Source organism: Plecotus auritus (genome assembly GCF_963455305.1).
Source record: "Plecotus auritus genome assembly, chromosome: 2".
Classification (NCBI taxonomy): Eukaryota; Metazoa; Chordata; class Mammalia; order Chiroptera; family Vespertilionidae; genus Plecotus; species Plecotus auritus.
In genome coordinates this window covers 94,753,021-94,778,721 of record NC_137771.1, presented here as the reverse complement: position 1 = coordinate 94,778,721, position 25,701 = coordinate 94,753,021, and the positions used below count along the sequence as shown (strand labels likewise).

General features: G+C 42.0%; 2 protein-coding genes across 7 annotated transcripts in view; one reads left to right on the top strand and one right to left on the bottom strand.

The window, feature by feature from the left end:
* LYRM4 (LYR motif containing 4) overlaps positions 1 to 4,312 on the bottom strand; it is a 166,781-nt gene extending 162,469 nt beyond the window's left edge. The window contains exon 1 of the mRNA XM_080657457.1: positions 3,660 to 4,312. Within this exon, the coding sequence (XP_080513583.1) occupies positions 3,660 to 3,745 (86 nt within the window). The 5' untranslated portion in view covers positions 3,746 to 4,312. The remainder of the gene's footprint in view (positions 1 to 3,659) is intronic.
* Positions 4,313 to 4,370: 58 nt separating this feature from the next.
* The window catches only part of FARS2 (phenylalanyl-tRNA synthetase 2, mitochondrial), a 625,994-nt gene continuing 604,663 nt past the window's right edge, over positions 4,371 to 25,701 (top strand). For 2 of the 6 annotated variants that reach the window (XM_080657452.1, XM_080657447.1), the window contains exon 1: positions 4,371 to 4,655. The gene's annotated coding sequence lies outside the window, so the exon portion shown is untranslated. Of the gene's footprint in view, positions 4,747 to 25,701 lie in introns of all 6 variants that reach the window. The other 4 variants (XM_080657449.1, XM_080657453.1, XM_080657448.1 and 1 more) reach the window with 4 other exon arrangements.

The following is a 25,701-nucleotide window of genomic DNA, read 5'->3' as shown; positions in this document are numbered from 1 at the left end:
ACACATCGATTGGTTGCCTCCTGCACGAGCTCTGACCAGAGCGTGGGCCACGGAGGAACCTCAACCAAGGTACGTGCCCTTGACTGGAATTGAACCCGGGACCCTTTGGTCTGTAGGCCGATGCTCTATCCACTGAGCAAAACCGGCTAGGGCAGTGGTCGGCAAACTGCCGCTTGCGAGCCACATGCGGCTCGCGAGCCGCGCTATGCCGCTCTGTTGACTAATAGTTTGCCGACCACTGTCATATGCTACCCTTTACCTCTTTGCACACAATATGCCACAATTGCCTAATCCTCACAGCTTCCAACTCCATGGTAACATTTAGTCTAGTCCAGTGGTCGGCAAACTCATTAGTCAATAGAGCCGCAGTTTGCCGACCACTGGGCTAGGGCAATGGCACAACTTTTACAATTAACCTCTCTGTGCCTCACTGTAACTGGTTGCCTGGACATCATTCTAGATTCTGCTTGGATTCTCTTCTTTATTCCTCAATCTAATCATTGGTGTCCTAAGAATTTTACTTTCTAATTAATCAAAAATGTCTTTTTTTTTCTCTATCTTTCACTATTCCTGCCCTCATTAGGGCCCTAATCTTTCCTCAGTACTATCATAACCAACTCTCATTTGGTATCCTTGTATCTAGCCCTCATAAAAATTATCTTCTATATTGCTGCCGAAGTAATTTACCAAAAGTACAAATTTGTCCATGCCACTTTATGGCTTAAAGCTTTTTATTGACTGTTGTTAACTAAGAATAAAGTGCAGGTTCCTTAGCATGGCCCTTTGGCCGTTAAATACATGACCCTTTCCAACCAGAGTCTCATCTTCTGTCACCTCCTGAATCACACTTTACTCTTTAGCGGTATTCTGCTCTTTGTCATGATCTGAGCATACTATGCTACTTCATGCCTTTGATCAGTGTCGTCTTATGGTTTTGTTCTTTTTTTGTTTTGTTAATCCTTACCCCGGGATCTTTTTTCCAATGATTTTTAGAAATAATGGAAAGGCTGGGGGGTGGGGGGGGGGGGAGAAGGAGTGAGGTGAAAAGAGAGAGGGGGAGAGAAATAGATAGAAAGAGAGAGAGAGAGAGAGGGGTGAAAGAGAGAGACATATCGATTGGTTGCCTCCTGCATGCATGCGACTGGGCATAGAATGTGCAACCCAGGTACTTTCCCTTGACCGGTAAGTGAAACTGAGACCCTTCACTCTAATCACTGAGCGCACCAGCCAGGGACAAAATGCTTCTTTTTAACTACTTGACCAGGTAGATATAACCTCACCAGTGTGACTTAGATACTGTTCGCAAATTTATAGGCTGAGTTCCCTTTCCATGGAGGTATCTAAAAATTAGTTAATGCTTGAGAGGTTTAGTGTTCCTTTGGCTAGCCCAAGTTGTTCTGATCTACCAATCATAGGGCCTGCCAGCTGAAACAGAAGGGGTGTGTGTGTGTGGTGGGGGGACTACCTAACCAGATCTGTTCTTGGGATAGGCTTTGCTCTTAGGAACCCAATCCACAGGCTGGCCAATCACCAAGAATAAGACATGGTGTAATTAAATGAACTGGTCTTATCAGATTCTTGCTTTGGGAATTAATTTCAAATGCAAAGAGGATCTGGTAGTTACTAGAAGACACCAAATCTAATAGCATTCAGAGAGAAAAATCTGTAAAATACACATAGCAGTGGTGGGTCAGAAGTTACAAGGAAGCAGATTAGAGCGCTGAAGCTTCGAAGTTCAAAAAAGGTATAGAAAGTGAAGAGTAAGGATAAGGGACTCAAGAGCAAATAGGAGAATGGGGCAGATAAGAAAAAAGTTGTGCACTACATTAAGGATGTAAAAGTTTAAAGTCTCACTCTCCTGTTTCTGCTAATATCCTAAAAGCTGGATTTCCATCTGGAGAGGCCATGATAAACATTTCAGCTCCTGAAGTTTTTGTGAGACCTTTATTCCTTTACTAGTGGCCCAGTGCATGAATTCGTGCACATTGAAAGGAAATTAATTACAAGAAATATTTTAATAGAAGTGTCAACCAAATTCATGATAGACAATGACAGATGGAAACACACGTGTGTCAACCAAATTCATGATAGACAATGACAGATGGAAACACACGTGTGTGATTGGCGCCAGCGAGAGTTTTATATATAGATAAGCTTGCTTAATTAGACCTGCTTTCTGATTTAGCTAAACTTTTTCCAGTCCAGTGAAGCAACCCAACTTCTCTTTCAGGTAGTTGTCAGCAATACAGCAGTAAATATCAACATGAAGCAGATTATTATTGTAGATCATGCAGGGAGAACAAAGGGTAAAATATTTAACTGCAGCAGTGTTTGACTATATTCTGTGCAGTGAGAAAACCTGAAGTCATTTTCAAGGTCCACCATTTCTTACTTCTTTTCAGTTGGGTCAAGGTTCTAAGCTTTCTAAATGTCCATTTTCCGGCTAATGAAAAGAAAATAGGATTCTACTGAGTCTCCTATCTACCTACTCCAGGACTTCTGTGAGGACCAAATGAGATGAGGCATGGGAAAATGCTTCACAGACATTTGTTTATAGTGTAAAATGTTTCCACCTGGCTTTAAAGCAAATGGTGTTCCTGGGCTGAAGAAACTCCAAGGAGGCTAGTCGCTATGGAGAGGAAGACAGGCATTGCTACTTGACATCATTACTTGGTGCCCCAGCCACCATTTCTGTTTCAGGGCTGGGCTGTGGCGCACATTTTGTGCCATGGGGTCTCGGCCATTTACAGAGTGGGCTGTTGCTCTGGGGTGGTGGCGGGGCCTGTGTCCCACTTGGGGGAGGCCGAGTGTTGCTTTGTGGGCTCCAGGTCCACGGTGCCATTTCTCTGTAAATGGCCAGGTCACCTCACAACAGCTCCTGTGTTGAGCAATTGCCCCATGGTGGTCAGTGCACGTCATAGCCACCGGTGGGACAGGCGGAGGGACACTTAGCACATTAGCCTTTTATATATATAGATAGGTAGATTGCTACTTGTGTCTCCTCCCACCCCTGTTGCCACCAATTAGGCCAGTGGTCGGCAAACTGTGGCTCACGGGAGCCGTGGTTTGCCGCTCTGTTGACTAATAAGTTTGCCGACCACTGACCTAGACTCTCGATTCCAATAATTACAGGCTGTTGTTCCTTGTGATTAAGCCCCTATCCCAGTGGTCGGCAAACTCATTAGTCAACCGAGCCGCAGTTTGTCGACCACTGAATTAGGCCAAAAAGAACGGATTTGATTTTTGCAATTAAAAAAGCTAATTAAGACATAGGAAGTGGGTAGGGTGAGGCTTCAGCTTGTGCACATGTGCTGCTGACAGGTCACTTCTGTCAACTCTTCCAATTCTGTGGGAAGTTCTATGTATGCAACAAACTGGTCCTAACTAAAGCAAGCACTTGCAGCTTTCACATCCAACCTTCCCACTGCAGGAACACACCACTAATGCTCCTTGAGCACGAACCACGGATCCGGCTCAGAGGCAAACGTCACAAGGTCTATCTTCCCAGACACAATGAAGGGCAAGTCCCCGCGAGGTTCCAGAGGGCCCGCTCGCAGCAGGTGTGCCCTCGTTGGCACGGTTCCCATATGCCGGTGAGGGACAGGGGCTCCTCGCGCAGCCCACCCGGACCTCCCGGCCCCCGCCGCCCGTCGGGTCACCTGTAATTGTAGGCGCTGAATTGCTTGCTCTCTCTCAGCATCGCTCGGTACAGATTTAACACTCGTGCTCGGCTGGAGGCTGCCATTTTGGAAAGAAAAAAATAAGTGGGTCCTCTTCGCGGAGGTCCCGAGTTTAACCGAATCACAAAATTTCAGCCTATGGAAAACCACGCACGACCTCAAATGCAGTGTGGTTTAGTTAGGCCAGCGGGCCGGGCCTCAGCCTGGACGAGCAGCGCCGCCGCCTCGGGCCGCAGCGGCCGAGCCCGGCGCCTCTCGGAACTTCGGAGGCGGGCGCAGGCGGGCTTCGGGCAGCTAAGAGGGAGACGCCCTCGGGGAAGGCGTTCCTTCTCGGCCTCCCCCCTCCCGCCCCCCCATAAGGCTCCGGCTTGTAGCAACGCTGGGAGCGGGCTGAAGGGCCGGGGGAGCAGACGGGGCCGCCGAGGCGACAGAGCTAGGGCTTGGGGTGGAACCTGGGGGGCCGCTTGTGCATCGAGCCACGCTCCTCGGGACGGAGGTCGGGGGCTCGAGTACTGAGGGCGTGCAGAGGGTCAAAGAAAGCCTTCTCGAACTGCGGGGGGTCATGAAGGGGATAAAGAGTTTTGCTGTGAAGTGCCCAGTTGCACCTACGCCTGACGTCAGGCCGCGTTGCCTGGGTAACCGAGCGCGTGCCTTACGGACGCTCCGCCTCCGGCGCGGACGCCCTGCCCCACGCTGCGGGTGCCCCGCCCCTCCCGCTGGGGCTGCCCTCAGAACCTGCCTGAAAGGCCTTGCGGGATTTCCAGGCCTTTGGTCCTGTTGCGCTCTCTCCGTGAGCTCCGAGTATGGGCAACTAGCTGCAGGCCGGAACTATGGCGTGGCGGTGCGCAGTCGACAGGTCAGGGATTCCCTGGCGCTCCGGCTTCGCTCAGGGCTACCGACTAAAGGGCCCCCTGGGCAAGGCCCGCCTTTTTGTCAAAATGGCAGCGCCCAGCGTCCTCCTGTGGGAGCTCTGAGGTGGGTGTGAGAGCTTTCCTCAGGAAAGTAAGCGGGCCCACCGCGCTCCAGATTATAAACACCCAGGTCCGTGTCTCCCGGCGAGCGGTGGGTGAGTGCCGGTCTCGCTGCAGCGTGGGGTGCTACGTGGGCAGTGTGGCAGGGAGTTACTTGACCATTGATTTCCCCCCTTTACGGGGTATGGGTTGAACTCTTCGGGTTTTGCTTCTGAGTCGTGAGTCCTGTAGAGTTTTGTCATCTAATAAATGTGTACAAAGGTTGGGTTGGTTGGGCTGTAGGCGTGGGTGATTAATTTGGTAAGGAACTTGAGTGATCCAAGCACTCTGTTGCTGAGCAAGTTTCTCTTTTACTGAAGACGCCAACTTTTCTGAACTACCATGTTACAGTGGTTGGTGAAGTTGGTCGTTCTAGTCCCTGAAGGTGGACTTGGCGCAGGGAAGCGTGATCTAGTTCTTGTCACTGTGTTTGCAAAGCACTTGTGTTTGGAAACTTCTGTTATGTAATAAACGTTAAGAAGCACAGTTTTCTGGCCCCAAACACAGTAAGGACTACCCCTGTATACGTAAAAAAAAGTTTGCATTAACATCCATCTTAATCCAAACACTGAATTACGGTTTTCTTTCATCTCTTTAAGTTTATTTGGTTTTGAAATTGTTAGTGGCACCTCTCACTGACACCAGAGAGGTGTTACTGGGCAGCCCCGAGTTAGTGGGAGAGGGCTGGTCCCAGCCTCCATCTTTGTCTTCTCATATAAATAATTTATACAGAGACCTGGACTGCATTCTGAAAAGCCAATTAAAGCATGCACCTTTATTAAAAAAGCAAAGCAAGCAAATCTATACATCTGGCTTATGGAGCGCAGAGGGGCTCTCAGCTAATCTGAAGAGCAAGTTGGATGGGGGTCAGAGGTGTTATACTAGGTGTACCGGTTAATAATGGCGGATTTTGTAATCAAAGAAAACACGATAATTTCAAGAGAAACATCAAAAGTGCTTATTCAAAGTAATATCCATCGCTAGCTACACATTTCCCCCATCTTTTAGGTAATTTGTGGATACCGTCCCAATAGAACTTCTTTTGTTTTGAGGCAAACCATTCAGAGACCCGATTTTCCACTTCTTTGTATGTTTTGAAGTGCTGCTCAGAAAGTGCATGTGCCATGGATTGGAACAAGTGGTAATCTGAAGGAGCAAGGTCTGGTGAATATGGCGGGTGGGTTAATACTTCCCAAGCAAGGTTTTTTAACATGTCTTTAACTGGTTTTGAAGTGTGTGATGGTGCGTCATCATGAAGCAAAATTATTTTGCTAAGTCTTCTGGCCCATTCTGGTCATTTCATGATCAAAGTGTGGTTCAAATTGATTATTTGTTGTCAGTAGCAATCAGTATTAACAGTTTCACCTGGTTTTAGAAGCTCATAATACACCACACCTTCCTGATCCCACCAAATGCAGAGCATTGTCTTCTTTCCCAAGCGATTTGGCCTTGCAGTTGATGTTGATGGTTGACCTGGATCAACCTATGATTTTGTGCATTTGGGATTCTCAAAATAAATCTATTTTTCATCGCCAGTCACAATTTGATGCAAAAGAGACTTTCTTTTGTGCCCTTGAAGTAACATTTTACTGATGACTTTTTGGTTTTCCATTTGTCTTTTGTTCAATTGATGTGGCACCCATTTTCCTTCCTTTAAAATCTTTCCCATTGCTTGTAAATGATCAGAAATTGTTTGCTGAGCAACGTTTAATATTTCTGCAAGTTGTTTTTGAGTTTGACACGCATCTTCATCCAATACTTGTAATTGTTGGTCTTCAAACTTTTTCAGTTGACCTGGACGTTCTTTGTCTTTCACATCGAAATTATCACTTCTAAAGAGTTTAAACCAGCGTTCACAAGTATTTGAGATGGAGCATGTTCACCATAAGCTTCCCGAAGTATATGATAACTTTTTCTTCAAAATAAAGTAATGAATTAAAACTTCCTGCAAATGCTCTTTTTTTGGCACGAAATTCGACATTTTTAAACATAAAAATATGATGTTAACACCTTCAGCAAATTTGACATATGAAGTTTTGAAGCTTGCTGTCAATACAAAATAGCATACATATTAAATCGCATATATATCAACATATGTGTAACTCCATCTATTGAAAAAAATCCGCATTAACTGGTACACCTAGTATATACCCTCCTGTCTATAGGTCTCAAAATTCCTCTGCTGAATATCTTGGTACATATTAATTCTCAAGGTTGCTTTTTACTTTACCCTGGCCTCCCCAGAATTCATGAGAAGCACCTGGCAACTTCATCTTGCTAAGCTTTGAGACTGCTGACTTCTCTGCTTAGGGCAGGGGTCGGCAAACTGCCGTGGCTCGCGAGCTGCGGTTTGCTGCTCTGTTGACTAATAAGTTTGCCAACCACTGGCTTAGGGAGTAAAACGCCCCCCCCCCCCCCCCCCCCCCCCCCCCCCCCCCCCGCCCTTTCCTCTCTGCATTTTCTCCTTAGGGAGGTTTTTAACCATTTGCTCTCAAGTGTCCTTAGTTGGGGAAGATAATGGCTTGTTAGTTACAAGCTGTCTGCAAATTGCCCACACTGTTTGGCCTTGTTTTAACTTTCCTGTCTCAGTTTCCCTATTCCTCTTGCCCTGGAATCCTGTAACAAAATGACACTTAGTTTATGTCAATAAATCCTTGTATTTTCAGGAACTTTAAGGACAAGAAACACTTCTCTGACCTTACCACATACACTTTTTATATTACTCGTTAGAATGCAGTGGTATTTAAAAAAAAAAGCATGGAAGAGAAAATACTTTTATTGAAATCCCTTTAAGCTTACTATTTGAATTTTTAAGGGTCTCATATATCAGTGAATGTCAAAATAAGGTTTTTTTACAGGATAGCTGAACTTAAGTCACACTTGCAGGTAGATCACATTATTGGGCAAGTCTTTCCTTACGTTTTATTGAAAGGGCTTTTAATATTTTGAGTTTATATGTTGGCATTACTTAAAGAATTTAAGACTAAGGGAATTGCAAATTACTATATTATAGCATAAGATCCAGAGCAGTTTTCTCTTAATATGATACAATGTTGAATGCAGATGATATCAAATACTATGCAACACCTGGGAAAACTGCACTGTCATTGCAAGTTAAAAATAGAAAGCTATCAAAGTTTGAAGAAAAAACTTGAAAATTATTTTGCCTTCTTTGAAAACAGTGGGGATTACATCATCCTATATAATAAAAGGCTAATATGCAAATCTACTGAATGGCAGAACGACTGGTCACTATGATGCGCACTGACCACTAGGGGGCAGATGCTCAATGCAGGAGCTGCCCCCTGGTGGTCAGTGCGCTCCCACAGGGGGAGCGCAGCGGCGGTGGCAGAAACCTCTCCTGCCTCAGAGGCAGTGCTAAGGAGCAGCAAGCAGGTGGGCGTTAAGGACCTGAGGGCTCCTGGACTGTGAGAGGGCACAGGTGGGCTGAGAGACCCCCTCCCCCCCCACCGAGTGCACGAATTTTCGTGCACTGTGCCTCTAGTTTTATTATATTTTGCTTTCACCTAGAAAATGATGTTGGAATAATTATTATTATATACAATTTTTTATATGCAATTACCAAGTAATTTAATTCTTAGCATGCACAATTAATGTATATAAATTACTTTAATTTTGTTGTATTCAAATAAAACTTTCCAAAAAAATATATATAAAGTTTACTGTGTTTGGATAGCCTGATCACCTCTTGGTACAAGGTTAGGAATGTGATAGCTTCCCAGTTGATTGTAAGCTAAGTCCTCACAAAAATACTTTTATTTTATTTGAAATAATTTACCAGATGTTATATACCATTGCCTTGAAAGACTAATAAAAATAACCACATTCCAAAGCCAAATCTCTCCTTTTATACATCTTCACTAGAGGCCCGGTGCACGAAATTCGTGCATGGGGGGGGGGGAGGGAGTCCCTTAGCCCAGCCTGCACCCTCTCCAATCTGGGACCCCTCGAGGGATGTCCGACTGCCCGTTTAGGCCCGATCCTATCCTAACGGGCAGTTGGACATCCCTCTCACAATCAAGGACTGCTGGCTCCCAACTGCTTGCCTGCCTGCCTTCCTGATTGCCCCTAACTGCTTCTGCCTGCCAGCCTGATTACCCCCTAACCACTCCCCTGCCAGCCTGATTGATACCTAACTGCTCCCCTGCCAGCCTGGTCACCCCTAACTGCCCTCCCCTGCAGCCCTGGTCACCCCTAACTGCCCTCCTCTGTAGGCCTGGTTCCCCCCAATGGCTCTCCCCTGCAGGCCTGGTTCCCCCCAACTGCTCTCCCCTGCAGGCCTGGGTTCCCCCCCCCCCCACAACTGCCCTTCCCTGCAGGCCTGGTCACCCCCAACTTCCCTCTGCTGGCCTGGTCACCCCTAACTGCCCTCCCCTGCAGGCTTGATCGCCCCCAACTGCCCTCCCTTGCAGGCCTGGTCCCTCCCAACTGCCCTCCCCTGCTTGCCTGATTGCCCACAACTGCCCTCCCTTACAGGCCTGGTCCCTCCCAACTGCCCTCCCCTGCTGGCCATCTTTTAGGGGAGTATAGAAAAGGGACATTAATCTAGGACAGTGGTCGGCAAACTCATTAGTCAACAGAGCCAAATATCAACAGTACAACGATTGAAATTTTTTTTGAGAGCCAAATTTTTTAAACTTAAACTATCTAGGTAGGTACATTGTTATTAACTTAATTAGGTTACTCCTAAGCTAGCCTTTGCTAAAAATTCAAGGGGCCAAAGAGCCACATGTGGCTCGTGAGCTGCAGTTTGCCGATCACTGAACTAGGACTTTGACTTAAGGGGAGGATTTCCATCATGGAAGGTATTTTTACAGTGAGTATTAAGACCCACATGAATAATGTACATTAAAGATTATAGTGTACATTCAAAACATGGGGGCATAAGGGAGCATGATCTATTCAGGGAACTTTAAGCATTTGGACTTGGGGAGACCACAGACATGATTAGCCCTGTACATGTTTTAATAACTAGAGGCTGGGTGAACGAATTCATGCATGGCTTGGGGGAGGGGACAAGGGAGGTTGGCCAGCCGGCCCCGCCCCTGATCAGGTCAGTTGGTCGGCCGCAATGTGCGTCATAGCAACTGGTCATTCTGGTTTCAATCTCTGATAGTTCTGGTCTGGTCACTTGGCTTAGTGTATATATATAGATGTTTCCTCTGTTTTGGGGATGTGTCATTTCTTATACATTGGCTAATTCACATAAGCCAAGTAGAATTTAATACTGAAATATAGATTAGTTTTTCAGGTCTTGGTAGGCTTTTGTTTCAAACCATGTTTTTGATTCATATATTCAAGGAGTACTGAAATTCTGTTTCTTTACCTCCACATTCAGCAGATAGTTGACCAGACTGGTGTGGATTCTTAGGATATAAATCAAATACTCCTCCTGTTTTCCAAGAGTTTATAGTTTAAATAAAGTTTGTATGTAATTAAAATGTGGGATAGAAAGTACAAAGTTCTGCAAGGGAAATACTGGTGGAGAGCTTGAATAGGTCACTTCTATGGCTGATTCCTGGGCCACACCTCAGACCAACAAAGCATGGCTGAGATTCAGGCTTCAGGAACATTTATTTAAGTCTCCAGGGCAGTGGTTCTCAACCTTTCTAAGATGGTCTTAGGCGACCCTGCTGGCGGTTCTCAACCTGTGGGTCGCAACCCACAGGTTGAGAACTGCTGCTGTAGAGCCTAAGACCTTCGGAAAACACAGATATTTACATTATGATTCATAACAGTAGCAAAATTACAGTTATGAAGTAACAACGAAAATAATTTTATGGTTGGGGTCACCACAACATGAGGAACTGTATTAAAGGGTCGCGGCATTAGAAAGGTTGAGAACCACTGCTCCAGGGCATTAAATAAAGCCAGGATAGAGTAACATTGATCTGTGGGAATTCGGGGGCTTTATGGAAGAGGTATTGTTGATAGTGGCCTTGAGATTAGGCTTGAACTGACCCTTCAAGGGAATTGTAGGATTTGGATGTGGGGGTGTGTTGGTAAGATGGCTACTGCAGGAAGGTTTACCCTAGGAAAGGGTAAAGGAGAGAGGGCCTAAGTGAGATCTAGGGAAAAAATAATCTTGGCCTAGGGAACATGGAGGACCTTAGCTAGAGCAGGAGAGTACATGAGGGTGAATTTGGGAGATACAGGTAGTAGACAACCAGCTGAGTCCTTATATGGCCTCACTTAATCCTTTGGAGACCTGATGGGAAAGCTGTTATCTTCATTTAAGGGACAGGAAACTGAGAGATTATGTTATTTAGCCAGAGTTATACAGCTAGGAAGCAGTGGGGATGGACATTGGCCCAGAAGGTGATCTGTTTAGCTATGCTACACTTACACAGAAGGTCTTCAGTGCCAGCTTCAGGAATCTAGTTTATTAATTTTTATTGACTAGCACAGTGGTCGACAAACTCATTCGTCAACAGAGCGGCAAACTGCGGCTCGCGAGCCGCATGTGGCTCGTGAGCCGCAGTTTGCCAACCACTGTACTAGCAGGTAAATTTTAGTCACATTTCAATTTTAATTTAGTTGGGTTATCATTTATTTAAAGCTAACTGGTTTGTATAGGAACTATTATAAATATTCAGAGAATCTCAAATGTTGATTTTTATGCTAGCTTCTTAGTCTTTTAAGATAAATTTACATTTTTTTCTGTTAACATCTCTTTGAAAAGACTCAGTGCCTTTTAAAAAACTGTTGACAGTATTATAGATGTCCCCCATTTTCTCCATTTCTGTCCTCTACCCAACCTCCACCCCTCCCCGGCCTTCCCGATAGCATTGTCTGTGTCCATGGGTTATGCATATATGCATATATGTTCTTTGGTTAATCTCTTCCTGTCTGTTCTCCCTCCCCCCGGCCCCCCCAACCCCCCAATTCCTTTAGTTCTGTTATTCTTTTCCATGCATTCATATCTCTGGACCTATTTTGTTCATCAGTTTATTTTGTTCATTAGATTCCACATATAAGTGAGACCATGTGATATTTGTCTTTCTCTAACAGACTTACTTTGCTTAGCATAATAGTCTCCAGGTCCATCCATGCTATTGCAAAAAATAAGATTTCCTTCTTTATTTTTTAAAATTTTTTTTATTAATTTCAGAGAAAGGAAGAGAGGGAGAGAGATTAGAAACATCACGATGAGAGAGAATCAAATCTGCTGCCTCCTGTACATCCCCCACTGGGGATTGAGGGAGAATCAAATCTGCTGCCTCCTGCACATCGCCCACTGGGGATTGAGCCTGGAAACTGGGCAAGTGCTCTGACCGGGAATCGAACTGTGACCTCCTGGTTTATAGGTCGATGCTCAACCACTGTGTCACGCTGGCCGGGCAAGATTTCCTTCTTTTTGACTGTTGCAAAGTATTCCATTGTGTAAATGTACCACAGCTTTTTTATCCACTTACCTTCTGATGGACACTTGAACTGTTTCTACATCTTACATCTTGTTAATAATGCTGCTATGAACAGAGGGTGCATATATTCTTTCTGTTTGGTGTTTTTGGATTCTTAGGATATAGTCCCAGAAGTGGGATCACTGGGTCAAACAGCAGTTCGATTTTTAGAGGAAACTCCACACTATTTTACATAGTGGCTGCACCAATCTGCATTCCCACCAACAGTATACTAGGGCTCCTTTTTCTCCACATCCTCAACAGTACTTGTTTGTTGTTTTATTGATGGTAGTCATTCTGGCAGGTGTGAGGTGGTACCTCATTATGGTTTTACTTTGCATTTCTCTGGTGGCTAGTGACATTGAGCATTTTTTCACATGTCTTTTGGTCATTTGTATTTCCTCTTGGGAGAAATGTCTATTCAGGCCCTTTGCCCATTTTTTAAATTGGATTGCTTATCTTCCTGGTGTTGAGTTGAGTTGTACGAGTTCTTTCTATATATTGGAAATTAAGCCCTTTTCAGATGTATCATTGGAGAATATGTTTTCCCATACAATAGGTTCCTTTTTTCTTTTCTTGATGTTTTCTTTTGCTGTGCAGAGCATTTTAGTTTGATATAGTCCCATTTGTTTATTTTTTTCCCTTTGTTTCTCTTGCCCTAGGCAATGTATTCTAGAAAATACTGCTATATGAAATGTCTGAGCTTTTACTGCCTATGCTTTCTTCTAGGATTTTTATGGTTTCACAACTTACACTTAAGGCTTTTATCTATTTTGAATTTATTCTTGTGTATGGTGTAAGTTGGTGGTCTAGTTTCATATTTTTTGCATGTACCTGTCCAATTTTCCTAACACCATTTACAGAAGATACTATCTTTACACCATTGTATGCTCTTGCCTACTTTGTCAAATATTAATTGACCATATTGGCCTGGGTCAATTTCTGGGGCCTCTGTTCTATTGGTCTACTGGTCTATTCTTGTGTCAGTACCAGGCTGTTTTGATTACAATGGCTTTGTAGTAGTATAGTTTGATAATCTGGTATTGTGGTCCTGCCAAATTTGTTATTCTTTCTCAAGATTGCTGTGGCTAGTTGGGGCCTTTTTTGGTCCCATATAAATTTTTGGAATATTGTTCTAGATCTGTGAAATATGCTGTTCGTATTGTAATTGGGATTGCACTGAATCTTTATCGTAGTATAGTCATTTTAATGATGTTAATTCTTCCAGTCCATGAACACGGTATATGCTTGTATCTTCCTCTGTTTCCTTTTTCAGTGTCCTTTAGTTTTCAGAGTACAGGTCTTTTATCTCCTTAAATTTATTCACAGGTATCTTATTTTTGTTGTTGTTGCAACTGTCAATGGGATTGTTTTGTCAGTTTCTTTTTCTGAGGTTTCATTATTGGTGTATAAAGATGCCATTGATTTCTGGATGTTAATTTTGTACCTTGCTGTTTTGCTGAATTTACTTATTAAATCTAGCCATTTTTTTGGTGGAGTCTTTAGGGTTTTCTTTGTACAATATAATGTCATCTGTGAATAATGACAGCTTTACTCCCTCCTTTCCAATTTGGATGCCTTTTATTTTTTCTTCTGGTCTGAACACTGTGGCTGGGACTTCTAGTACTATGTTGAATATGAGTGGTGAAAGTGGACCTTCCTGTTTTGTTCCTGTTCTTAAGGGAAATACTTTTTAGTTTTTGCCCCTTGAGTATGATGTTGGATGTAGGTTTGTTATATATGACCTTTATTATGTTGAGGTATGAACCCTCTAGTCCAGGGGTGGGCAAACTTTTTGACTCGAGGGCCACAATGGGTTCTTAAACTGGACCACAGGGCCGGAACAAAAGCATGGATGGAGTGTTTGTGTGAACTAATATAAATTCAAAGTAAAGGAGCGGAGGGGAGAGCAAGAGAACCCTCCGCTCTTTTGGCTCCGCGGGCCGGATAGAACAGCCAAACGGGCCGGATCCGGCCCGCGGGCCGTAGTTTGCCCACGGCTGCTCTAGTCCCACTTTGCTGAGAGTATTTATCATAAATGGGTGCCTGATTTTGTCAAATGCTTTTTCTGTCTATTGATATGATTGTGATTTTTATCCTTCATTTTGTTTATGTGGTGTATCATGTTTGTTGACTTGTGGCTGTTGAACTGTATTTGCATCTCCATAATAAATGCCACTTAGTCTTGGTGAATGATCTTTTTAATGTCTTGCCAGATCTGATTTGATAATATTTTATTGAGGATTTTAGCATATATGTTCATCAAGGTTATTGTCCTATAATTTTCTTTCTTTGTAGTGTTGTTATCTGGTTTTGGAATTAGGATAATGCTGGCCTCATAAAAAGAGTTTGGGAATCTAACCTCCTCTTGAATTTTTTGGAATAGTTTGAGGAGGATAGGTGTTAATTCTTATTTGAATATTTGGTAAAATTCACCTGTGAAGTCATTGGTCCAGGGCATTTGTTTGCTGGAAGTATTTGATTACTACTTAAATTTCATTATTTGTTATTGGCCTACTCAGGTTTTTTTATTCTTTCTGATTAAGTTTGGCAGATTGTATGTTTCTAGGAATTTGTCCATTTTGCGCATGTTGGTCAGTTTGTTGGCATATAGATGTTCAGAGTATTTTCTTATAATCCTTTGTATTTCTGTGATGTCAGTTGTTAATTCGCCTCTTTCATTTCTGATTTTATTTAGTTGTGTACTCTTTCTTTGTTTCTTGATAAGCATGGCTAAAGGCTCATCAGTCTTATCTATCTTTTCAAAGAACCAGGTCTTGGTTTCATTGATCTTTTATATTGTTTGTTAAGTCTATATGTCATTTATTTCTGCTCTGATCTTTATTATTTCCTTCCTTCTATTTACTCTGGGCTTTTCTTGTTGTTCTCTTTCTAATTCTTTTAGTTGTAGGGTTAGATTGTTTATTCAAGCTCTTGACATAGGCCTTTAATGCTATGAACTTCCCTCTCAAGACTGCTTCACTGTGTCCCATAGATTTTGGGTTGTTGTGTGTTCATTTTCATTTGTGTCCAGGAAGTTTTTGATTTCTGTCTTGATCTAATTGATAATCTATTCATTGTTTAATAACAAGCTTTTTAGTCTCCCCGTGTTTGAATGTTTTTAAGTCTTTTTATTTTCTTGATTTCTATTTTCATGCCATTGAGATCCAAGAAGATGCTTGATATGATATCAGTCTTTTTGAATTTGTTAAGACTTATTTTGTGTCCTTACTTGTGGTCTGTCTTTATGAATGTTCCATGTTCAGTTGAGAAGAATGTGTATTCTGCCATTTTGGGAAGAAATGTTCTGTAAATATCAATTAAATCCATATGATATAGTGTGTTGTTTAAGGTTGCTATTTCCTTGTTGATGTTTTTTTCTGGAAGATCTATCCAGTGATGTCAGTCACGTTTAAAAATCCCCTACTATGACTGTATTGCTGTTGATCGTTCCCTTAAAGTCTTCCAAGATTTTTAAAAAAATATATTTTATTGATTTTTTACAGAGAGGAAGGGAGAGGGATAGAGAGAAACATCGATGAGAGAGAAACATTGATCAGCTGCCTCCTGCACACCCCCCACTGGGGATGTGCCCGCAACCAAGGTACATGACCTTGACCAGAATCGAACCTGGGACCCTTCAGTCCACAGGCCAACGCTCTATCCACCAAGCCAAACCGGTTAGGGCAAATCTTCCAAGATTTTTAAAAAGATTTTTAGTTGCTCCTATATTGGGTGTATATATATTTACCATGTTTATATCCTCTTGTTGGAACGATTCCTTTATTATTAGGTAGTGTCCTTTCTAGTCTCTTGTTATGGCCTTTGTTTTGAAGTTTATTTTGTGAGGTGTGAGTTGTGCTACTCCAGCTTTTCATTTTCATTTCCATTTACCTCGTATATTATTTTCCATCCCTGCACTTTCAGTCCGTGTGAATCTTATGTTCTGAGGTGAGTCTCTTATATATGGGTCAAGTTATCTATTCAGCTACCTTATGTTTTTTTAAAAAAATGTATTTTTATTTATTTCAGAGAGAAGGGAGAGTGAGAGAGAGATCAAAACATCAATGATGAGAGAGATCCATTGATTGGCTGCCTTTTGCACGCCTCACACTGGGGATTGATCCCGCAACCCCAGAATATGGCCTGACCGGGAATCGAACCATGACCTCCTGCTTCATAGGTTGACACTCAACCACTGAGCCACACCAGTCCTACTTCCTTATGTCTTTTGATTGCATCATTTAGTCATTTACATTCAAGGTCATTACTGATAGGTAATTATTTATTGCCCTTTTCCATCTTTATACCTATGTTCCTTTCTCTCTTTTTCTTCTTTTTAAAGCAGTCCCTTTAACATTTATTGCAATGCTGGTTTGGTGGTAACGTACTTCTTTTGCCTCTTTTTTTTTTTTGGTCTGGGATACTCTTTATTTTGCCTTCAATATTAAATGATAGCCTTGCTGGATAGAGTAGTCTTTAGTTCAGTTCCTTGCTTTTCATCACTTTGAATACTTCATTCCAAGCTCTTCTAGCTTGAAGTGTTTCTTTTAAGTAATCAGTGAACAGGTTTTTTTTTTTAAAAAAAAAAAATATATTATTATTGATTTCAGAGAGAAAGGGAGAAGGAGAGAAAAATAGAAACATCACTGATTTTAGAGAATCATTGATTGGCTGCCTCCTGCACACTCCACACTGGGGATGGAGCCTGCAACCCAGGCATGTGCCCTGACTGGAATCCAACCTGTGACCTCCTGCTTCATAGGTCGATGCTCAACTACTAAGCCGCACTGGTTGGGCTCAGCTGACAGTAACTTTCAGTCTCTCTCTCACTGCCTTTAAAGTTCTTTCTTTGTTTTTAACATTCGTCATTTTAATTACCATGTGTCTTGGAGTTGGTCTCTTTGGGCTCACCTTGATTGGAATTAATCTGTGCTTCCTGATCTTGTTTTTGCTTCACCAGGTTAGCGAAGTTTTCTGTCATTTCTTTAAATAGCTTCTTTATTCCTTACTCAGTTTCTTCTCCTTCAATAACCCCTCTGTGTGGATATTGTCATGTCTCATTTTGTCCCAAAGTTCCCTGCAACTATTTTCTTGCTTTTGTTTTTTTTTGTTTTGTTTTTGCTTTTTTTAAAATATATTTTATTGACTTTTTTTAGAGAGGAAGGGAGAGGGATAGAGAATTAGAAACATCTATCAGCTGCCTCCTGCACACCCCCTACTGGGGATGTGCCAGCAACCAAGGTACATGCCCTTGACCAGAATCGAACTTGGGACCCTGGAGTCCACAGGCTGACGCTCTATCCACTGAGCCAAACCGGTTAGGGCTATTCTCTTGCTTTTGTAATTTTCTTTTTTGTGCTACTCTAATTGGGTGTTATATATTTTTTGGACCTTGTCTTCCAATTCACTGATTCACTCCTCTGCTTTATTCAGTCTACTTTTGATTCCTTCCATTGTATTCTTTTTCTCTTTTTAATATTTTTGCTGATTTTAGAGACAGGAATGGAGAGGGAGAGAGAGATAGAAACATCAGTTGGCTACCTTCTGCATGTTCCCTATTGGGTATTGAGACCACCACTCAGGCTTGTGCCCTGACTAGTTAGTGAACCAGCGACCTCTGGTGCATGGAACAACAGTTAACCATCTGAGCCACACCAGCCAGTCCCTTCCAGTGTATTCTTGATGTCATATACATTATTCTTTTTTTCCAACTGGTTCATATTCATGGTTCCTATTTATTTTATGCTGTTGTAGTTCTCACTATGTTTCTAGTAATTCTTACTTAGTTCCTTGAACATCCTTATTGTTTTAAATTTTGTATCTGATAAATTGCTTGCCTCCATTTTATTTAGTTCTTTTTCTGGAGTTTCCTCCTTTTCTTTCATTTGGGTGTTGTTTCTTTGTCTCCCCATTTTTGCTGTTTCTTTATATTTATTTTTATGTATTAGATCAACCTGCTGTGCCTTCAAGTCTTCGTGGGGGTGGCCTTATGTAGTAAGTGTTTCATTTCCCAGTGGTGCAGTCCTTTTAATCTCCTGAGCTGGATGCTTTAGGAATGTGGGTTATTTGGACTCTCCTGGTGTTATTGGGTCTTGATTGTTGTTCCATTTCTTGGTGGGATCTCTTTTCAGGATGGGTGACTGTGAGGCTCACCCCCCACCACATTGTACAAGCTGTTGTTCAGGTTCTAATAGAACAAAAAAACCTCCACAAACATACAGAAACCTCCACAATAACAACAAAAGCAACCACAAAAGAAAAGAGAACAAGAATAATAAAATAAAAAAAATACAAGAAGGGAAAAAAGTGGGAAGAAAAAGGAATATGAAAGGGCAGAGGGGAAAGAGAGAAAATAACAATAAAGGATAGGGGAAGAGCCCTAGCTGGTTTGGCTCAGAGCGTTGGCCTGCAGACTGAAGTGTCCCGGGTTTGATTCAGGTCATGGGCATGTACCTAGTATGCAAGCTTGATCCCTGGCCCTGGCTGGGGCACATGTGGGAGGCAGCCAATCAATGTGTCTCTCTCACATTGATGTTTCTCTCCCTCTCCCTTCCACTCTTTTGAAAAAAATCAATGGAAGAAATATCCTCAATTAACAATAACAAAAAAGGATTAACAACAAAGAATAGGGGAATGAAAATGGTAGAAAAGAAGAAATAAATATGAAAAGGGAAAAAGAAAGTAGAAAGACAATAAATAGGAGCCAAAAGACTAGAATATAGAAGGACATATAAAATAGAGTAAGAAATGAAAAGAGAAAAGCTAGAGATATGAAAGAAAAAAGACAAAAATAATAGAACAATAAAAAAGAAAAATGAAGAAAATGCAACAACAAAAAATGAATTTGTGTTTGTCTCACCATAGCTTAGTCCCTCCTGGGAGCTCCCTTAGGATTCTTCTCTTCTGTTGACAGAAGCTGAATGTTTTTCCTGCCAATTCTGTAAACTGGCAAGAGATACTTTGGTCTTAGCCACTGTCAGAATCTGTCCACATTTGGCACTCAGAAAGCTGTTAGAAGTTTCAAAGGATCCATAGTTTGTATCTGCCTCCACAGGCCTTGGCTGTATGCAGGAGATGCCAAGCAGCACTCTAAGGCTGGTTTGTTAGCAGCATGGAGCCCAGGGATGGGCCAATTAAGTTTACAGGGTTTCCCAGGCTCTGCCCTTTCCTGCCTTCACATGCTGGCCAGTTCTTGGTCTTAAGATTTTTTTTTTTAAAATATATTTTATTGATTTTTTACAGAGAGGAAGGGAGAGGGATAGAGAGTTAGAAACATCGATGAGAGAGAAACATCGATCAGCTGCCTCCTGCACACCTCCCACTGGGAATGTGCCCGCAACCAAGGTACATGCCCTTGACTGGAATCGAACCTGGGACCTAGGCTGGGCAGAGATCCTTGTAAGCAGTCCAGAGGGATCTGCTTGAAACTGGGAGTTTCTATCAGCTCCAATGTGACAGGGATCATCAGTCTGGTTCCTGGGACAGTGGAGCACATAGCCCCACACCCAGTCCAGTCACTGATGCTCCCTGCTACTGTTTTAACCCATAGGCTTGGCCTCTGCTTCTGTCTCCTCTGCATGTGTAGAGATGCAGGAAGTGACAAACAGGGTTCCTGAGGATGGGGTGAGGTGTATTCGCTAAGGTGAGGTATTTGTCTTTTCCCAAACTGTGGCTTCTGTGAGGGCCTGCACTTCTCAGGAAAAATGGCTACTTTGGTTTGGTGGGGTACAACCGATTGCAGGTCTCCCATCACCTGCTTTCCAAGTTTCCCTCAATGCTTCCCACCCAGCCTCTCCTGCCCACCCTTCACCAAAGACTCAGGTAAGTAGTTGCAAGGGAAAACCCTATGTTCTGGGTTTTAAAACACAAAACAAAACAAAACCTGTGACTTTTTTTTAACCTATTATTTATTTTTTATAATATACAAAATAAATCTATTACCAGTTTGTAGATACAAAGTAATTAGCCATTTACCTGCAATAAACATTAATATTTCAGGAAAAAAAGATGTTAAAGATATTACCCAAACTATACTAACATAGTATAATATCACAAAAGTTGTAGGAAATATTAAAAATCTGCAAATAACAGGATTACTTCTATTGTATTCTAAAACGTTTTTTTTAATCTGGCTCTATTTTTGTTCATCAGTTTATGTTGTTCATTATTTTCCAGAAATGAGTGAGGTCATGTGATATTTATCTTTCTCCGACTGGCTTATTTTGCTTAGCATAATGCCCTCCAGGTCCAAACATGCTGTTGCAAATGGTAAGCGTTCCTTCTTTTTTTTTCTTTTTTTTTTCTCGTTCCTTCTTTTTTATAGCAGCACAATATTCCATTGTGCAGATGTACCACAGTTTTTTAATCCTGGGCTGATGGGCACTTAGGCTGTTTCCAAATCTTAGCTATTGTAAATTGTGCTGCTATGAACATAGGGGTGTATATATCCTTTCTGATTGTTTTTTCTGATTTCTTGGGATATATTCCTAGAAGTGGGATTACTGGGTCAAATGGGAGTTCTATTTTTAATTTTTTGAGGAAACTCCATACTGTTTTCCACAGTGGCTGCACCAGTATCCATTCCCACCAAGAGTGCACGAGGGTTCCTTTTTCTCCACATCCTTGCCAGCACTTGTTGTTTGTTGATTTGTTGATGATAGCCATTCTGACAGGTGTGAAATGGTACCTCATTGTCATTTTGATTTGCATCTCTGGGATGATTAGTGATTTTGAGCATGTTTTCATATGTCTCTTGGTCTTCTGTATGTCCAGTTTCGAAAAGTGTCTCTTTAGGTCTTTTGCCCATTTTTTGATTGGATTGTTTATCTTCTTATGTTAAATTGTTTGAGTTCCCTGTAAATTTTGGAGATTAAACCCTTATCGGAGATAACATTGGCAAATATGTTCTCCCATGCAGTGGGCTTTCTTGTTTTGTTGATGGTTTCTTTTGCTGTGCAGAAGCTTTTTATTTTGATGTAGTCCCATTTGTTTATTTTCTCATCAGTTTCCATTACCCTAGGAGCTGTATTGGTAAAGATATTGCTGCGACATATGTGTGCTATTTTGCTGCCTATGGATTCTTCTAAGATTTTTATGGTTTCCTGTCTTACGTTTAAGTCTTTTACTCATTTTGAGTTTATTTTTGTGTATGGTATAAGTTGGTGGTCTAGTTTCATTTTTTTTTGCATGTATCTGTCCAATTTTCCCAACACCAGTTATTGAAGAGACTGTCTTTTCTGCATTGTATGCTCTTGCCTCCTTTGTCAAATGTTAATTGAGCATAATGGCTTGGATTGATTTCTGGGTACTCTCTTTGGTTCCATTGGTCTCTATGTCTGTTCTTGTGCCAGTACCAGGCAGTTTTGAGAACAGTGGCTTTGTAATATAGCTTGATATCTGGTATTGTGATTCCTCCAACATTGTTCTTCTTTCTCAGGATTGCTGCGGCTATTTAGGGTCTTTTTTTATTCCTTATGAATTTTTGGAGAGTTTGTTCTAGGTCTGTGAAATATGCCATTGGTATCTTAATGGGGATTGCATTGAATCTATAGATTGCTTTGGGTAGTATGGACATTTTAATGATGTTGATTCTATCAATCCACGAACACGGTATATTCTCCCATTTTTTTTTTTTATGTCTTCCTCTTTCCCTTTTTTTAATGCCCTGTAGTTTTTTTCAGTATAGGTCTTTTACCTCCTTAGTTAAGTTTATTCCTAGGTATCTTAATTTTTTTGGTGCATTGGTAAATGGGATTATTTTAGTTTCTTTTTCTGTGAGTTCATTATCCTATATAATAATAGCCTAATATGCTATTTGTCCAGTCGTCTGGTCAGTCATTCAACCAATCAAAGCATAATATGCTAATGATATGCTAAGACCACTCAACCACTTGCCAAGACGTGTACTGACCACCAGGGGGTAGACAGTCGACAGGTCGACCAGTTGCTATGATGTGCACTGACCGCCAGGGCACAGATGCACTGACTGGTAGGTTAGCTTGCTGCTGGGGTCTGGCTGATCAGTACTGAGCGAGATGGGCCAGTCACACCCTTAAGCCCTCCTGTGGTCCCTCTCTGGCTGACCAACCTCCTACGTCCCTCTTCGGCCCTGATCCTGCACCAGTGAGGTTCCTTGGCCTGGCCTGCGCCCTCGCTCAATCTGGGCTGAGGGACCCTCCCCCACTCTGAGTTCACAAATTTCGTGCACCGGGCCTCTGTTTGGTGTATAAAAAAGCCATAGATTTCTGGGTGTTAATATTACATCCTGGTACATTGCCAAATTCATTTATTAACTCTAGTAGTTTTTTGATGGACTCCAGGGTTTTTATGTACAGTATCATGTCATGCGCGAATGACAGTTTTACTTCTTCTTTTCCAATTTCGATGCCTTTTATTTCTTCTTGTCTGGTTGCTATGGCTAGCACTTTCATTATTATGTCAAACAGGAGCGGTAAAAGTGGGCATCCCTGTCATGTTCCTGATCTTAGGGGAAATGGTTTTAGTTTTTGCCCATTGAGTATGATATTGGCTGTAGGTTTGTCATATAGCCTTTATCATATTGAGATATTCTCCCCTCATTCCCACTTTGATGAGAGGTTTTATCAGAAATGGGTGTTGCATTTTGTTGAATGGTTTCTCTGTGTCAATGGATATGATCAAGTGTTTTTTTTGTCTTTCAATTTGTTTATGTGATGTATCACATTCATTGATTTGTGAATATTGTACCAGCCTTGCATCTCTGGAATAAAACCCACTTGATCATGGTGTATGATCTTTTTAATATATTGCTGGATGCAATTTGCTAATATTTTGTTGAGGATTTTAGCATCTATGTGTATCAGAGATATTGGCCTGTAATTTTCTTTCTTTGTGGTATCTTTATCTGGTTTTGAAATTAAGATAATGCTGGCCTCATAAAAAGAGTTTGGAAATGTTCTTTACTCTTGGATTTTCTGAAACAATTTGAGGATTATAGTTGTTAGATCTTTGAATCTTTGGTTAAACTCCCCTGTGAAGCTGTCTAGACCTGGGCTTTTGTTTGGTGGGAGTTTTTTGATTACTGCTTCTATTTCATCACTTTTATTGGCCTATTCCAGTTTTCTGATTCCTCCTGATTCAGTTTTAGGAGGTTATATTTTTCTAGGAATTTGTCTATTTTATCCACATTGTCCATCTTGTTGGCCTATAGTTGTTCATAGTATTTTATTATAATCCTTTGTATTTTTGTGGTATCAGTGGTTAGTTTTCCATTTTCGTTTCTGATTTTATTCATTTGTGTCCTCTCTCTTTGTTTCTTGATGAGTCTGGCTAACGGTTTATCAATTTTGTATATCCTTTCAAAGAACCAGCTCTTGGTTTCATTGATGTCCTCAGCTGCGTGAGAGAATGACTCAGTCTAGGAAACTTGGGGTGTCTACCTTCTGAGTTCTATCCCCCGAGTCTCCAGTCCTGGCTTCTCTCACAGCTACAGTTCACTTCATCCTACCTCTGCCGGAGCACAATGTGGGTGGCTCCACAGGGAATTTTGTGCATTTGCCCTCTAAGAGGGTGCCTGAATTTTCAGCTTTCACTCCCTGGCAGTTAGCACTCCTCTGCTTTTCATAGCCAATAGTTATGTAGGTACCCTTCTCAGTGTTGGTGCTCTCTGCTTGGAGCCTTGGCTTGGGGTTTATACCCCCAGAATTCTCTGGCAACCCCCCACTGCTGAGATATCGCTTCGGGACTTCAGTTGCTTCTGTGCATGCCCAGCTAGCCCTTTTGCACCTCCGCCCCTCCTACTCCTACCAGTCTCTACATAGTCTCTACTTTCAGACCTCCTGTGAGTTTTCTGTTGACTATTCAGGAAGTTTTTCTGTATTTTAGTTTTAATTCCAGTTTGTTCTTGGGAGCATGTCTGTGCATGTTCTTGGGAGCATTTACTCTGCCTGTGGCTTTATCTTTGATTGCCAGCCAGAAGTCCTGCTGCCTTTCACAGCTGGATGTTACATGGGCTGCTGTTCTTGGCTCTGGTGCTTCAGCTTGGGGAGCCCAGCCTGGGGTCTGGGCCTCCATCTTCTCAGAGTAAATTTCTCTCTCCCCACAGCTGAGAGATTCCTCTTCTCTCTTGGCCCACTGCCTGGGGGGAAGGGGAGTGCTGTGCTAGCCCCTCTCTCCACCTATCCCCTCCTGTTAAAAGTCCTCCTCCTCAGCTGGACCTCAGTGATTCTGAGTGAATCGATTTAGTGCCTTTTTTAAGGTTGTCTGATTGTGTGTGTTTGATAGAATCCTCTTGGAGGATTTCCTCACATTTCTGTGGAAGGTCTGTTCAAATTCATTTAAGAAAATCTGTTCTCCGATAAAGTTAGAAAGCTTTATAGGTTGGAGAATAATGGTTCCCTTACTTGTGGGCAACAACAATAAGATTGACAATTGAGTTTTTTATAAAGTGTATCCAATGTCACTTACTTTTGGATAATTTTTTTTTTTTTTTTTTTTTGTCACCGGAATAAATGCTGAGAGAGAGAGAGAGAGAGAGAGAGAGAGAGAGAGAGAGAGAGAGAGATTGAGATTGGTTGCCTGCCGTACCTGCCCTGACTGGAGAATGAACCTAGGTATGGCCCCTGACCAGAATCGAACTGGCAACCTTTTGGTGCACAGGTTGATGCTAAACCAGCCGTGGGCAAACTACGGCCCGCGGGCCGGATCCGGCCCGTTTGGCTGTTCTATCTGGCCCGCGGAGCCAAAAGAGCGGAGGGTTCTCTTGCTCTCCCCTCCGCTCCTTTACTTTGAATTTATATTAGTTCACACAAACACTCCATCCATGCTTTTGTTCCGGCCCTCCGGTCCAGTTTAAGAACCCATTGTGGCCCTCGAGTCAAAAAGTTTGCCCACCCCTGTCAACTGAGCCACACAGGCTGGGCTGGAGGTTCTTTTTTACTTATTTATTTAATTCTTTGTCTTCTAAATTAAAGAAACCATTTTTTCTTAGTACAAACCCTCACCAGCATGGCAGTTCTTTTACAATGTGGTATAGGGATATTTTCATGTATTTTCTTTATAGAAATCTGTTATGTATACACACAGGTAATCCTTTTTCCACTTTAGGACTTTTGTACATGAGGGTCTCTCTCTGGTATAAGCAATATCCCATACTCTTCATTTCTGTAGTCACTATTCAGCTTTAATGTCCTATCTTCAAGCAAGGTGTTTCATAGCTGCAGTTTAAATTGCACCTTACTTATTTTGTTATTTTTTTCTGATAGCATTTTATTCTTTACCTTAACTTTTTGTAATTTAAATTTATATATCTGTGTAATTGTAATTATTGGTTTCATATTGATTTCTCTCAGCAGTAAAGGGCAGGGACCATGTCTGTTTTGTTCATCACTGTAGATATAGTACCTACTAGGTGCTCAGTAAACATTTCTTGGATAACTGAGTGAAAGAAGTAAAAGTGAAATCTTAGAGTTCTGCATCTTTCATATTCCTGTCCCACCATGACCACCAGTTTTAGATAACATGAGATGTTCAGCCACATCAGAGTTTGTTTCATTTGTTCAGATGATATTGTTCCCTGCTGGTCATGGTTTAGGTATAGATTTTCTA